The sequence below is a fragment of the Mizuhopecten yessoensis genome, unplaced genomic scaffold (assembly GCF_002113885.1).
Source record: "Mizuhopecten yessoensis strain PY_sf001 unplaced genomic scaffold, ASM211388v2 scaffold4483, whole genome shotgun sequence".
Taxonomy (NCBI): Eukaryota; Metazoa; Mollusca; class Bivalvia; order Pectinida; family Pectinidae; genus Mizuhopecten; species Mizuhopecten yessoensis.
The window spans coordinates 281,342-298,668 of record NW_018405569.1 but is presented as its reverse complement, the minus strand read 5'-3'; the positions used below and the strand labels follow the sequence as shown (position 1 = coordinate 298,668).

Here is a 17,327-nt window from a genome sequence, read left to right as displayed (position 1 = left end):
TGATAGACCATCAAATGACAAATGCACTGTTTCAGCATTTTCCCGATGTTGGGCTATTGAAATCATCGTACAATTTCACACACTATTTTTTAACACATTTGATTTTGTAAAGGTTATTAAACGTACACCACCCAGCCCGCAGAACACTCTACCTGTAAATGTAAATGATAAAATATAATGTTCCTCTTCCTGATCTTACAAGACACACACACGGTTTATCCAATGTTTTCCGGGTATATTGACATACTGACACTGCAACATTTGTTCTCTAAATAAAATATGTAAACAGAAAATGCAGGATTGTCTGCTTATTGAAATATGTTTGGATATAAAAATAAAAATGTAATCATCAACCTCAGGATGATTTATACAACTTGTGTAAGTGTAAATGCATATATAGTTACACAGATCTTAGTCCATATCCTGGGCATTGGTTACTGCTTTGCCATTGGATGGCGGCAAAAGTTAAACCGGTACCTGTCTAAGGGGATCCCCCTTTTTGAATTAACTTCAAGTATGCATTAAGTCATAATAAAACTGGCTAGATCACACAAAGGATTATATAGATGTCTAAGCATGATTTTATTTCTATATTAATGCGTATGCACGTGTGTTTACAAAGAGGAAGTAATGCCGGCAGGTGATTTGCAGTATGTCTTCCTATGTAAGATGCATTGACCGCACCCGTCCAACGAGAGGTCGGACGTACATTTGAACGGCTTATGACCTGTACAGATTCAAAGGTAAGATGTTCGTGTTTAATCTTTCCAAATTTGTTTCAAATCAAGTTAAATATGACTTTTTTCTGATGAATTGTAAACTCTTTGACTGTTTACAGCGTCCATGCTAGTTTTGATAGGTTTAGGAATATTTGCGTCGTGTTGAAATGAGAATATATGTACATACGCATGTATTTATATATACATGTACTTATAACTTGAATAGCTACATATAGTCTTTGTCAAAGAATTCCAAATATAATGTTTGATCCATTTTCTTCAAACAGTCACATGTAAATATAACAGAACGAAATATTGCATATATATTAGCAAACTTCCTAGACTATATTTCTTAATATATACACAAGTATAGTTGTATCAGTCAGACCTTTCTATATCGAGGGGAGGGAGCAACAGTTTCTTAATTTTCAGGAGGCATTAAGAGACAGGTTGATACAAACACCATTTAAGATGGTACACTTGTGATATGCGCTATACACATGTGGTATATATATCAAATCTCAGGATGTTGAAAAAACTGTAACAATTCATATAATAATATTGCATTCAGACATATAGTGTGGTACACATACCAGCATCGGTACGTTGCCATAGGTACATTACTTAAAGTACTACAAATGCAAAGTAATTGCAAATATACCAAGCATGGCAGCAACTTCAACCAAAATATAACCAAAAGCCTGGTTTCGTTGACAAACATTTATGAGAGGTGTTCCTTGCGTTTTTTCAAAGTAATTTTAAGTTTTTGATAGAAGCAACATGATGGCTTAATCAGTAAAAATGAATGCAAATGGCATCCTTTTGGTGGCCTTTTTTCATTAACATTTCTTGTTTGGGTTGTTCTCGTTATGAGTGGAGAAGCATAAAAAACAGCCAAACATATTAATACCAAGTTACATCGCAGATATCGATTCGCGACAGGGCTGCAAAATGAGCCAAGGAACGCGACCATCAAATCACTTTGACCAATTGGGGTAAGCACTCCGATGCACGTCATAAATAACTTATAATATGTTCAGACCCTGTTGAGGCGTCTTGTGTTATAATATTGTAATATTAATGTTGCTGCTGACTTTATAATACCCCTCACAAAATAATAGCGTTCATACCAAATTGATAATTCTTATTCCGAAAATGACAACAGTTTTGTTATTAATTTCAAACTTGTTATGGTGTTATTAGCATCAAATAATCTGTTTAGCTGCCTTTATCATTTGAAGACAACCAACACAGAGCAGCAAATATGAAAGCATTATGATCCAAATCCAATTAATTTTGAAATTTATATCCATGAGTCAATGATAGTTCCTCGAGCAAAATCCAGTATCAAAATATCAAATAAACAAAATTACCCCAACCCGAAAAATATCCATGGTAACCGAACGTGTATAAGCTTAACGTGTCCGAAGAGTTTACATTTTCGTTCCATTACATTCCTCTACAAACTGATGACCACACGATTTCGTTCCAAGTGTATAAAGCTGGCGACCAAACGCCTTTTTTCATTTTTTTATTCATTCTATTTATCTAGGGAACGTCAATCAAACGTTTTTATAATACTAATATCAGATTGACAATCATACGTTCACATTCTATTAGCATCCGACAGACAATAAAACTGTACCTTGAAATCATGCTTATATAAACACATTGTAAACTTATACGTCAGCAAGACACTTGGAATGTGGATTAATAAATTCATACTCATATTACGTAAAACAAATAATTGGGGAAAAAACCCAGAGGTAAGTGAACTTAATGTTGGCAGTCGCTGGGATAGATTGATGTTCATCACGAGGATAATGACATTGCTATGCTGGTGTACAACGTCTTGTACCATACATCTCATACCTTAAGTTTCTCGCATGTTAAGCGTTTGGATTTATGTGTTACACAACTTTCGGTGATATAACGCGTGGCATAACAATGTAGGAATATAACAATACACAATGGTATAGTAGTAATGAGTTAAAGAACTACATTTCAACATGGTCGTAATCTAGATACACTCAATTATATATTGTGTTACATTCGTATTATAACAGGGACCAATGATTGAATTCGTCACATTAGGAATCTAACAGTAGCCAATGAAAAAATGGTTATTTCAAGAATCTAACATTTAAGGATCGAATCTTGCTTTGGTCAATTTCTTGGGGTGATGAATTGAGTTATTCTTGAAACAAATTTAATGAACTCAGTTCATGTTGAAAATGTTTCAAGACAAACTCAATACATCATCCCATGAAATCGATCAAAGCAAGAGTCAATCCTTATATTTCAATCAAAATGTGTTTTTTCAGTAATTGGAACTTATGAAAGTCCATCCTGATGGTTTGTCCACGTTTTGACGTTATGTAAAAAATATATAGTACGTCATTGAAGAACCATCTTACAACATGATGGTGTACACCGATAGTTCGACACAGCCAAATTATGACGAGCAACAAAAAAGATTGAATTCATAAGTTTAAATGTAAAAAGTTTATGACAATACCAATTTGGTCAATACTATGGGCAGATGAAACAGGTAACATTTGGTGGTTGCATTGAGTCTACCTTGAGTAGAAACGGAACCATTAACCGATGGTATAACGTGTTACATTAAGAAGCAAACAGTACTTATGATAATAGTGCTATCTAAGAATCCAACATAAGCCAATGATATAAGATGTGACAGTAGGAATCCATCAATAACAATGGTATAAGGTGTGACAGTAGGAATCCATCAATAACCAATGATATAAGGTGTAACAGTAGGAATCCATCAATAACCAATGATATAATGTGTGACAGTAGGAATCCATCAATAACAATGATATAAGGTGTGACAGTAGGAATCCATCAATAACCAATGGTATAAGGTGTGACAGTAGGAATCCATCAATAACTAATGGTATAAGGTGTGACAGTAGGAATCCATCAATAACAATGATACAAGGTGTGACAGTAGGAATCCATCAATAACCAATGATATAAGGTGTGACAGTAGGAATTCATCAATAAACAATGATATAAGGTGTGACAGTAGGAATCCATCAATAACCAATGGTATAAGGTGTGACAGTAGGAATCCATCAATAACAATGAAACAAGGTGTGACAGTAGGAATCCATCAATAACCAATGATATAAAGTGTGACAGTAGGAATTCATCAATAACCAATAATATAATGTGTGACAGTAGGAATCCATCAATAACAATGATATAAGGTGTGACAGTAGGAATTCATCAATAAACAATGATATAAGGGGTGACAGTAGGAATCCATCAATAACCAATGGTATAAGGTGTGACAGTAGGAATCCACCAATAACCAATGATATAAGGTGTGACAGTAGGCATCCATCGATAACCGATGATATAAGGTGTGAGAGTAGGAATCCATCAATAACAATGAAACAAGGAGTGACAGTAGGAATCCATCAATAACCAATGGAATAAGGTGTGACAGTAGGAATCCATATTCATCAATAACCAATAATATAATGTGTGACAGTAGGAATCCATCAATAACTAATGATATAAGGTGTAACAGTAGGAATACATCAATAACAATGATATAAGGTGTGACAGTATGAATCCATCAATAACAATGATATAAGTTGTGACATTAAAAATCCATCAATAACAATGATATCAGGTGTGACAGTAGAAATCCATCAATAACCAACGATATAAGGTGTGACAGTAGGAATCCACCAATAACCAATGATATAAGGTGTGACAGTAGGAATTCATCAATAAACAATGATATAAGGTGTGACAGTAGAAATCCATCAATAACAATTAGATAAGGTGTGACAGTAGGAATCCATATTCATCAATAACCAATAATATAATGTGTGACAGTAGGAATCCATCAATAAACAATGATATAAGGTGTGACAGTAGGAATACATCAATAACAATGATATAAGGTGTGACAGTAAAAATCCATCAAGAACAATGATATCATGTGTGACAGTAGAAAACCATCAATAACCAACGATATAAGGTGTCACAGTAGGAATCCATCAATAACAATGATACAAGGTGTGACAGTAGGAATCCATCAATAACCAGTGATGTAAGGTGGGACAGTAGGAATCCATCGATAACCAATGATATTAGGTGTGACAGTAGGAATCCATCAATAAACAATGATATAAGGTGTGACAGTATGAATCCATCAATAACAATGATATAAGTTGTGACATTAAAAATCCATCAATAACAATGATATCAGGTGTGACAGTAGAAATCCATCAATAACAATTAGATAAGGTGTGACAGTAGGAATCCATCAATAACCAGTGATGTAAGGAGTGACAGTAGGAATCCATCAATAACCAGTGATGTAAGGTGGGACAGTAGGAATCCATCAATAACAATGATATAAGGTGTGACAGTTGGAATCCATCAATAACCAATTATATAAGGTGTGACAGTTGGAATCCATCAATAACCAATGATTTAACGTGTTACAGGAGGAATACAAACAATAACCAATGATTTAACGTGTTACTTGAGAAACCAAACAGCAGCCAACGTTACCACGTATTACAGTAGGAACCTAACAATAACCAATAATGTAATGCGTTACAGTAGGTATCTCAAATTAGCCAGTGATTAAGCGTGTTACTTAAGAATCGAACCGGTAACCAATGCTATAACGTATTAGATAAAGCTATAATGTTAACCAATTATATAATACAGCATTAAAAGTGGAATATACTTGTGCTTTGTCATGAGTTGTATGCCGACTGTTCGTATCACCTTCTAGCTTAAATCATGTGCTTATGTATGGTATATTCTTTCCTTTACATTGCCAAGAACTCATGTGTTATAAATTGAATGTACGACCAGGTAATATTGTTTCTGATGTAATGAGTGATAATGTTAATAGTATGATATAACCCAGGCCGATAGAGTTTGGTTAGGATATCCAAAATTTGAGTGAGAACTCATAGACAATACACATAGATTAGCTCAGTCATCTCTAGATGTGCATGGATTGTTAAATCCCCACAAGGGATAACTTCAGGTTCATATCAGATGATTGACACGCGTACAATGACCTTGATTAAAACTTGGTACATGTGTACAACCAGCCTTCTAAAAAATAAAATGTCTAGGTTTGGATGACATGGGAACCGATTTTCGTTAAAATAAATCATTATGTTTCAATAAGAACACCGCTGTGATATTTATTACTGTATGTTGTAGGGGTCGCATGTTTCTATGCAAGAAAACCGGTGTGATATTTATTACTGTAAGTTGTAGGGGTCGCATGTTTCTATACATGAAAACCGGTGTGATATTTATAACCGTAAGTTGTAGGGTTCGCATGTTTCTATACAAGAAAACCGGTGTGATATGTATTACTGTAAGTTGAAGGGGTCGCATGTTTCTATACAAGAAAACCGGTGTGATATTTATTACTGTAAGTTGAAGGGGTCGCATGTTTCTATACAAGAAAACCGGTGTGATATTTATTACTGTAAGTTGAAGGGGTCGCATGTTTTTATACACAAAAAAACCCGGTGTGATATGTATTACTGTAAGTTGTAGGGGTCTCATGTTTCTATACAAGAAAACCGGTGTGATATTTATTACTGTAAGTTGTAGGGGTCGCATGTTTCTATACATGAAGACCGGTGGGATATTTATTACTGTAAGTTGTATTAACGATTTATTAAATGAAATAGAGAATTCTGGTTTAGGTGCAGTAATTGTTAATTTAAATGTTAATGTTCCTACACAGGCAGATGACATTTGTCTGCTGAGTACGAGTCTTAAAAGTCTTCAGAAAATGATATCAATATGTGAGAATTATAGTAAAAAATGGCGTTTTTCATTATATGCTGTAAAAAGCATTATTGTAACTTTCACAAACCCAAGTAGTAGAACTTGTACTATGTATAAAGATCTTTATCTCTACAATTGTATTATGCCACAGACTGACGGCATTACACATGTTGATATTTTATTAAACTCTAAACAGAACTCTTTTGAGAGAACAACACTTGCATGTAATAAGTTAAGATCGGGTACGATGTCCCTTGTTCGTTCCGGTGCACATCCTTATGCTCTCAACCCTTTAACAGTAGCAAAGCTTATCAAAATTAAAGTTTATCCATCCGCCTTATACGGGTGCGAGCTTTGGCAATTGACAAAAACCGAAATCATAATGTTAGAAAGAGCACAACATTTTATTGTTAAACGTATTCATGGTTTTGAAAAAAGAACCAGAACAGACATGTGTGCATCCTTACTTGGTTGGACCTCCAATGAGGCATATATAGACATTAGAAAATTATTATTAAGATTGTGTAGAATGAACCCAATGACTCTTGTTTATAAAGTTTTTATTACAAGACTCTTTTTGTTTCGACTAGGTAGACCGTACCAGAACGGATTCATCCCCGACATAGTCAAAATATTAAAAAAGCATTCGTTGCATCAAAATCTAGATAATTTTGTTGAAACTGGAATCTTTCGAAAAAAAAGTGATTGGAAAACCACAGCATATAATTCTGTAATTAAATATGAGGGGCACAATCTAAAGGAACGTATGAAAGTTGATAATGATTTTACAAGATTTCCAGAAATACATAACCAACTCAAACCTAATACTTTATGGAAGCTAGCGCTTCAATTTCCTCAATACAGAGAATATATACTATATATAATGGCAATAGTTGTAACCATCCGTAGCTTGACAACCATGGAATTATGTCATAAATGTCGGTTTTTATATCAAGACCCAATGACACATCTAGTGCTACAGTGTTCGTATACTTCCGAGTTGAGGGACCAACTATGGTGCTGTATAATCAATATCAATGATATACTGTTTAGTGTCTATTTACACTCTCTCCCAGATCTTGAGGTATTACACATAATGATTGGAGGAAATATAACCTACAAAATTAGTGAGGAAGAGTTGAATGATTTCAGGATAAAATCCATCATTTATGTGTACAAGATGTGTAAACTATATTATACTTAATGTATATAATAGTTATGATTAAAAGTTAAATACATACATATCTAATGTAGAATATTTTCTATAAGTTATGTGCACTTAACAAAAGATATCACATGAGATACTATATGAACTATACTACAGATTAAGATGCATTGGATTATACATATTATGTGGGCCCGTTACACATTGCAGGTAGGGATATCCCCACCCTTATGTGATCCAGACCCACAAATGTATCTTCCGCGTTTATAGTTAGTATATTACAATACATGTCTTTATTGCATGTATTAACAAATACAACGATACATTGATTTATATACATAGTCAAGTATTACGTACCACTTATCAATACAATTTATCATAACTTACTTGGCTTGTGCAAATCAATTTGCAATCTGTATATTGAAACTTTTTAGGTTTACTCTAAAATATTTTATTATTTTACACCTTATATACACATCCCTATATATAAAGTGTATATTTATGTAATGCATAATATGTATTCGTGTATATATGTACCAAATATTTTGTATATATGTTCCACATTACTTTGTAATCTTCATCTTTGGAGGCAATAAAGAGAATAATGTTTCTATACAAGAAAACCGGTGTGATATTTGTTACTGTACCTGTAAGTTGTAGGGGTCGCATGTTTCTTTACAAGAAAACCGGTGTGATATTTATAACTGTAAGTTGTAGGGGTCGCATGTTTCTATACAAGAAACCCGATGAGATATTTATTACTGTAAGTTGCAGGGGTCGCATGCGTTTCTATACACACCAATGATTTATAAAACTGTACAGAATAAGAACAACATTTTTTAAGATATGTCTTTGCCAATAAAACTTAACATCAGTCCAAGATTTACCAGGAAGCTGTGGTTTATATAAACATCCTTATCGTAGTATGCCTGTGATGTTTGGATATTATGTTTGTTGATTTTGTGTAGATAGCCATACTTATCACTTTACAAATGAAAGACGAGTCAATACACACCTAAATGTGTCGTTGTAAATAATAATTACAACACGCAAGTATATAAGTTAATAACCTGATTAATTCGGTCATTATGTGTTTACCAGCATGACATTGTCCTATATCAAGGACTGTGTTTTATTTGTACAGAATTTCAAAACAACATCTTCCTTGTCTACAAATGTAGTGTTAAATTCAGTACACGGTAATAATGTTACGCTAGTATCCAATATGTCAACATAAATAAATTGACTGACGTGCACCGACTATTTAATATAACAATATTGCTTTGATATGAACAATATTTTTGAATTTCAGTAAAATGAACTTGACTTATGAGTGTTTAACATTTACGATACGAATCTACCTAAAAGTTACTGGTAATGGTGGACATTGTAGTAATCAGTGTATAATAATGAAACGGTATACCATGATAATACTGATCTATAACGCTAATAACGATAATTATTATTTACTTGTACGTGATGAGTTTGTATTTCATGTGTGCTACTGCTAGCTGTGCATAGGCCATATCCCGGACCAAACGATAAACGAAATAACTGATGTAAACAGGGGTCTAAATAACTGATGTAAACAGGGGTCTAGATCAATTATGTAAACAGGGGTCTAAATAACTGATGTAAACAGGGGTCTAGATCAATTATGTAAACAGGGGTCTAAATCACTTATGTAAACAGGGGTCTAAATCACTTATATAACAGTTACATATATTGGTGCAAATAAAGTAGATTTATACCTTTTATCGCAAAAACGCTATTAATAAAATAGTTTATTCGTAAAAATTGAAATCCATAACAGAAAATGTACATAAAGCTTTAAAGGAATGGTTTCCATAGTAGCTGTAAGGGGGTGGTTTATAGACTGATAGAGTTGGGAAAGTTCTTATCTATAAAGAACATATTTCGTTTCATTAATTTATGAGAAAGATTTGAGGATTATGGAAATATTAGAGAAGTCTTAATCATTAAAACCAATGCAAACAAAACAAGAACATATTCATTCATTTATTTATAATAGAATTGTATATAAAAATGAAGGTAGATCCTAAGATAACTTTTTGCAATCAAAACATTAAACATTCAATAGAAACAAAAAGATGTGTAAGAGTAGGATCAGACTGGACCAGGGACCCTAACAAAGGGAAGTTCGAAACAGCTAATCCGTACGTTAAGTGTACAGACGCACATACATCCAGGGCGGGAAATTTCAAATCAGACCGGTACCCAAAAGGGATCACACTACAGAAAAAGAACGTTTAAGTTGTTAAATGTGTCAACATTTCATTTTGTGGAAAGTGTAGTATGAGAAATCAATAAAAAATAATGTATAAAATGCCTTGATCCGTTTTGGGTATTGACATATAGGGAAAAAACATTAGTTTCTAAAACGCGACGTAAGCGCATTCTATAAATATCTCAAATGAACCCCATGTGCTTATGTGTTTGTACGAACACCAATCGATGTTCTATCTTTGATTTAACCATATATGAATATATATCATTTTTCTTAATTTAAATGAATAATATAAAATATCGGTCAGTAGTCCGTTTTGGGTACTCTCGCCATATAATCAATAAAGTACAACAAAGGTCAAAGTCAAAATTGAATATGCTGAGGACGATATTGTAAGTATGATAGAGTTCCTGGTTGAAAGCATCTGTGATGGGTTAGGCGGCATGCCATTATAGTCGATCACAGGCGTTCCTATGAGAGCTTTGTAGCTTGAATTAATTAAAACATATCACAAGGACTTTGTATGTCTAGCTTTCAACATCAATAAAGTTCTTAAAGAAATAAAAGTTAGACTTTTATCGATTTCTGGTATCTGTCCTTAACTAGGTCGGAGCGTCAGTTTATATGATCTAGTCAATACATTTATCAGTGCGGGCGACATTAAGAAATATCAGGAATATTCTTCTGTGATTCGTTTAGATTACATTGTATGTCACTTCTATTTTCCAACTGTTGTAAAATATGGTGTTCATAAGCCGACAAAATATTGCTGTAGATTGCATCCTACGTTTATGACTTCACATTCATCAAATCAATCAAAATGTCAAACAAGTTCTGGTAAAAAAAATAGGTGACGACACCACTTGAACTACATGCTACAGGAACCTATCACATAGCAAAGATGAGAAGACAATATTGAAACACAAAATAGATCCTTCAAAAAAACCTAGGAGATATTAAACGAATAAAAACAATGGACACACAAATGTAGAGGTGAAATTCGATACTACTGACTATCATTAAAGGTAAATTAACATTAACGTTTAAAACTTCAAAAGAAATGTTTTTTTAACACATGACAATAACTTTGTGGTGTTGCTTCGTTAAAAAGTGCCTAGGTGATAATTGATTCAGAAATCAACACCAGTGGCGTAGCAAATTATTTTTCGAAGTGTATGCTTACATAGATGGAAACAAATCTACCAGACCCTACAAACAATCACCCGTGTTCTGGGAACACCTTTTAGTCTGATAATTAACAGGGAAAAGTTTCACTTGCTAATGATAAGACTGAAAAGGCCCTTCAACGATTATCCGAGAATAACACGGTATCATATGTTCCGTCGAATTAAAGGTAGAGGTCAACATTTGGCCCCAACTTTGATTTCTTTTATTCTTTTGCCATATGTAGATACATAAAAATGATCAATAACTGCATAGATGATTATTCATAATTACTACTGATAACCGTAGTGGACCTCCTTGCATAACACCAGATTGAGTGACGGGGGTATCCTAACAAAATCACAGATAAATGTCACAGGCGATTGTTATTTTGAAAATGAATTATGATAGTGTATAGTGTATACATTTACTGTTATTTTGATACTAAATATGTCATATTGGTTTACATAAAGTAAGCGTAGTGATACTTTTAATTAGAAAACTTTCACAAAAAGTAAAATATAACCAACATTGTCAACTTGCCTATATATAGTTACAATGATAGTCTATATTTAAACTTCTTTAAAAAAAATCCATAAATATATTATGTCTACAGAATTATTTTTATGTAATATCAAAACCGGTATAGTAAAACTACTAAACACTTTATTATACCTCCCGCAACGAAGTTAGGGGGTATACTGGAATCATCTTGTCTGTCCGTCCGTAGAAAACGTACGTCCTGACAACTCCTTCTAAACTCCTTTTGAAGTAAAGATTTAAGATATGATAACTACCACCTAAACTTGTGCATCCAGGTATATTTTCTTTTCAATCTGACCCTTTTTTATGAAGTAATAGCCCTCTGTTGAAAAATAGTTGTCGAAACAACTCCTCTAAAACTATGGGGCCAATTTAAACGGAAGTTTACAGATATGTCAACTGCCCCCTGACATTGTGTATCCAAGTTGTATGTTTTCATTCCTACCTTTAAAAAAGAGTTATAGCCCTTTGTTGAAAAAACCTCTCTCTGTCTCATAAACTACTGGACCGATTTCTATGGTAATTACCCCCTGATGTAGTGCATCAGGGTGGCATGTTTTTCATTTTGAAATTTTTTAGGGAGTTATGGACTTTTGTTAAAAATCTTCCTTAACTACTAGGACGATTTCATCCGTGCTAACAAGATTTGGTATGCAAGTATGTTTTGTCATTACAGGCAGACTGTCAGTGACCTATATACTTAAACCACTACTGGTGGGAGACTATGTAATGCTTTACAATGCTTTGCGTTAGTTAGCCTTTAGCTTACAGTTCTGGTTTATAAAGGAGCATGTGTATTAATAGCCTTTGACTTACAGTTCTGGTTTATATAGGAGCATGTTTATTAATAGCCTTTGGCTAACAGTTCTAGTTATTACTTCACTTTGCCTTTCGCCCATTCATAAAACAAAATATGAAGGAATATTATTTCTGTCATTAACTCGAAACAAATAAAGCAAGGAAAGACATCCTTGTCTGACTCCCCATCCAAAACATTATTTTAGCACATTTGATTTTTTGTGACCTTGAACGAAGGTTAAGGTCATCGACGTTTACAAAACTTAAATTCATTCATATGAACAACCTTCATGCCAAATATCAAGACTCACGGACCTTTGGTCATAAAGAAACACAAGTTAAAAGAAAAATGGTAAGAAAGCTATGTTTTTCTTCTTTTGAATCAAAAGTGTTATATGACAAATTTACCGAATGTCTATTTTTTCAAATTCCTGATGTTAAAAATTATTATTGGTAGCCAACTTTTAAGCAAGTATGAAAAATAGACTCGTTTAAGAACTATGTCAATTAACGTGTCAAAAATGGAAATGTTCTCATTTGTAATGAAATTACACATATTTTTCTGCTTAAATCTTAAATAAAAAGAACCATATTTTTTTTTTACATTTTGTTATATTCGGTAGCACAATAACAATTGGAATATGTTGCACACGATGATGATATAATTACATAGTAATTTCGTCATTTAGATGCTCTAGGAGGAATTATATTACCGCACCTTTAACACCCACACAGGTGTAAGTCAATGAGGTCCAATTTACCATAGGATGAATTCTCAAACTAACTATTCCCGTTTAAAGCTTTCTATACCCATACCTTTTTGGATTTATCCTGTTTTGAATTTCAAAGCAGGGGCCGACACTTGTGTTAAATCTCCATAGGCGTTGACCCTACCTTTTCAAGAATATTTTATGTGTTTCCTTCTTAATGGTTATTACGGACGGTCCATATTAATCATAAAAAAAATAACAAGATATGATTGAAAAAAATCTTCTTAATGTTTTTTAGTATATGCTTAAGAATACAAGCATACATTTATGCTAAGCCACTGAACACAAAAGAAATATTACTGCACCATAAGACCGACGTTTCAAAAATGCGAAAAAAACTGTATCTTAAGTGGAGATTGTATTTTAACTTTCAACTTTCATTTATACATATCTTAAACTTATCATATAATCGTTTAAACGACCTAGCATATAGATAATGCAACGAACAGGAAAAATGTTTCGAATACTTCGATAATTGAACATTTAAAATGTATCATTTAAATCAAGTCAGTTAGAATTCCATGAAGATGGCGTCACATTAAGGTGAATCTTTGACTTTGTTTATCATGGGCGTTAACTATACAATGTTAGGTGCAGTTCTAAATAAAGGCCACATGGAACAGTGTCGTTTCAAGACTGCTACCTACGATTACGATCAGTGTACCCCTCAATAGCAATATTTTGCGGTATTCTTTTGCACATTTAAAAGATTTATTCTGTGCTTTAGTCAGATCAGCGTCAGTGCCCACGCAACGATTTATTCACGTCACGAGTGCATTTCTAGAGCCAGTCTTTCTTAACTTGCCACTTTGAAGGGACATAACATTTTTCGGAATAAAATTCTGTGATTTAATTCTTAAGAATAACAGAAACAATTCAATGTAATTCGTTCTTCTTTAACGATTTAAAGCCCTCCTTGCGCTATTTAGTATTGGTTTCTTTTATCATAAATGGTCAAGCTAACCAGGCTTTGGTTAATTTGGCGAAGTTTTTTTACAGGTATGTTCTATACGTATCGTTAACACAGTGACATTTTATTATGTAAATATCAAAATAACATGTATTGTAAGTTATAAGTTATGTTTGATGATTATTCGTCATGGAACACCTGTTAGAGTAACAATGAATGGTAGGTATGTCACCTGTAACCCAGATCTGAGACTACGGCCCTTCTTGACTTGTAGCTTGTCGTCCGTACACGCGCATTCTGATTGGATTACCGACATTAACAACTTCCTGGTAGCTACAGGTAGGTTTTCCTTTATGATAACGTTACGGAACTTAAGACACTGGGATAATACTTATACTTTTTATGATGTAGCATACACCAGGTATTTTAAAGTTCGACACACAATGATAATACAAGCTTCCTAGCATATGATGTTTAGTTAAAATGCAGATTTGATCAGTAATGTTTTATGATTAAGATTATAAAATATTTTGATTACTTTTTCATATTGAAACATTTGTGATTCTGTTTGTGTTTATTATGCTATTTTGTATTCTGGTTAATTATTTAGGAATATAACATCATTGTTTTGGTGATAGTAAGGGACGTATCTGGGAAGAGGGTGTTATCGGATTGTCTATAACTTCAGTAATCTTATTTTTATCTTTGGAAAAACCAGCTGAAGTTTCGTGGAATTCGTGTAGGGTTCAGAAATACACTCCATATCTGTTTTCTGAAAACCATGTGGACACGTACGTTAACGTCTAGCGGTCGATGGGTGTGTTAGTACAATAGATGCCATTGAATATTTTGCATTACGGTTTTGCTTGATGATTTTCAAACATTATAAATATATACAAAACATATGATTATGTTGTCTTCTTTCTGTGTATACTGCAGAGGTTAAACAACACTCTTTTATTGAACTAAACAAGACAAAGTCATACAAAATGAAATTTCCCGATACAGATTTTTTTAATAATTGTAATAAATTTGTATTTCTAAATCCTGCATAACTTCAACTCCAAATATGTGTTCTTCATTAGTGAATTCCCTGTTGTCCTTGATATTTTACTTTGCAATAACAATGTGGTATTGAAGTTAACGATGACCTGAGATGTGTTTAAGGTATGTATAGGAATGTAATATCACATAAGAAAAGAAGTACAGATAAAAAGATTCAGGCATAACAGTGGAGATTTTAAACTTGAATTCAAAAGGGGAAAAAATCAAAAGGGGAAAAAATCAAAAACAAAAACAAAAACAATACATTAACAAAAACCAAGCAAAGTAAAATTAATTAATAAAAACAAAACAAGCAAACAGACAGAGGTGCTGATACAAAAATTCAGGCATATCAATGAAAATTGTAAGTTTGAACAAAAAACACAAAAAAAAGAAATTAAAAAAACAACGACAAAACCAAGCAAAATCAAACTAATTAACAAACAGACAGATATCTAAACGTCCGGAAACAGCACAAAATATCCCTAAGGGCATAATATTGACAATAAGGGAATCTATAGATAAAACATTAACAGCACCTTCACATTGAAATAATGTATTGGGATGCTAAAGACATTTTCGTTTGAAAAACTGTTATAATGCGTCTGTTGAAATGTGTTTTAGCGAATGTAATAAACCATTATCTTAATGTTACAGGAGATAGATGGTTGGTTTTTGTGCTTATAAAACCAGCCTTAGCATATTTTCAATATTTGCATAATTGTAAAAACATATCAAAGTTTAAAGGTCTTGATAACCTGACACGTACCTAATAAGGCACGTCGAAAACACAAAATATCCTCCAGGAGTTAGTTTTCAAAAGCATTATGCTATTTTGCATCTTTATTTGCTTTAGCTCAGGTACATATTATACAGGCCCTATATGCCTTTAGATATTAATCAATGCTTTTGCTCGTACCAGCTATCGGCCTGTGTGCACTTTCAGTAACAAAGCTTGCAAGCAAATTACACTTATATTTATACCAAGTTTAACGTTCCACAAACGTCAAAGAAAAGCAAGTTTCATTAAGATATAATAGGAATATTAAAATAGGATTGGTTGCTAATGCAGCCACAGGAAAAAAGTCAGACTTTAATTGCTGAAGACAGACAGATAGTCTGTGTAACAACATCCAGAAGCCTGTTAGCTATCCCTGGAACCGCCTTACATTATAATCCAGCAAACGCTGCATTAATAAACTAAATGATATCTAGTAGAAAAAAATGAAATGTTCCTTTTTTTTATTTCAATTTGTATGCACTTATGTTAATTTGTTTTAACTGAAACCCCAAGATTTATATTCGCAGTTCACACATTGCCTAAAAGGACTGAAATAAACTATAGGTGTGTGACCTGATCGCCCTATATTTTGTTTCATTAGAAAGAGGGGAATGTTTCCAAGCTATGAGATTTTCTTGACTTGAAAAATGAAATATGTATGTCGGAGTATTTGTAAAACCTGTAACATATCTCAGGTATCAGTAGATATTGAAAGTAAGCATTTATTTCAAATTTAATAAATCGACGCTGAAATAAAAACAAGCTAAATATTTAATGTATGATGTGGTGACCTCTCCTTTACATGTATAAGACTTATCAGTGGTGCTAAGGATCTTAAGATGCAACTTCATGATCTATAATGTATTGACACTAGAAAAACAAATCAGGATATGTACCCATCAAACCCTGAAGACCGTTACTAAAGTTGGTTAGAACAGATCACTTATTTTATTCAATTAGTATTTAACGAAAACTTAACCAGAAAAAAAATGCAGCTTTTAAAACAAATCATTAGTTCAAACTAGAAATTCAAAAACGTCCGGAAACAGCACAAAATATCCCAACGGGCATAATATTGACAATAAGGGAATCTATAGATAAGAAATTAACAACACCTTCACATTGAAATTATGTATTGGGATGCCAAAGACATTTTCGTTTGAAAATCATTTTTATATACAAATACATGTTTCCACAACCAAGTGCTGTATTTTTGCTTCCATCCTAAATGAACCATTGTATCTATAAACAACGACTTTGTCATGAAGGTTTTGAATTGATACCAAATAGCACCATTACAATGAATTTCTGATCTCCAATATAAACGGTGTTAGGCTTGACCACGTTATCTGTATGTCATATTGCCTGCTTCTG

At 33.1% G+C, this 17,327-nt stretch overlaps 1 protein-coding gene across 2 annotated transcripts in view; it reads left to right on the top strand.

Moving 5' to 3' along the window:
- Nucleotides 1-649: 649 nt before the first annotated feature.
- Nucleotides 650-17,327, top strand: part of LOC110449098 (transcription factor ETV6-like) — a 78,593-nt gene continuing 61,915 nt past the window's right edge. The window contains exon 1 of one of the 2 annotated variants that reach the window (XM_021495721.1): nucleotides 650-743. In XM_021495721.1, coding sequence (XP_021351396.1) covers nucleotides 723-743 — 21 coding nt within the window. In that variant the 5' untranslated portion in view covers nucleotides 650-722. Of the gene's footprint in view, nucleotides 744-14,381; nucleotides 14,468-17,327 lie in introns of those variants that run through there. The other variant, XM_021495725.1, reaches the window with a different exon arrangement.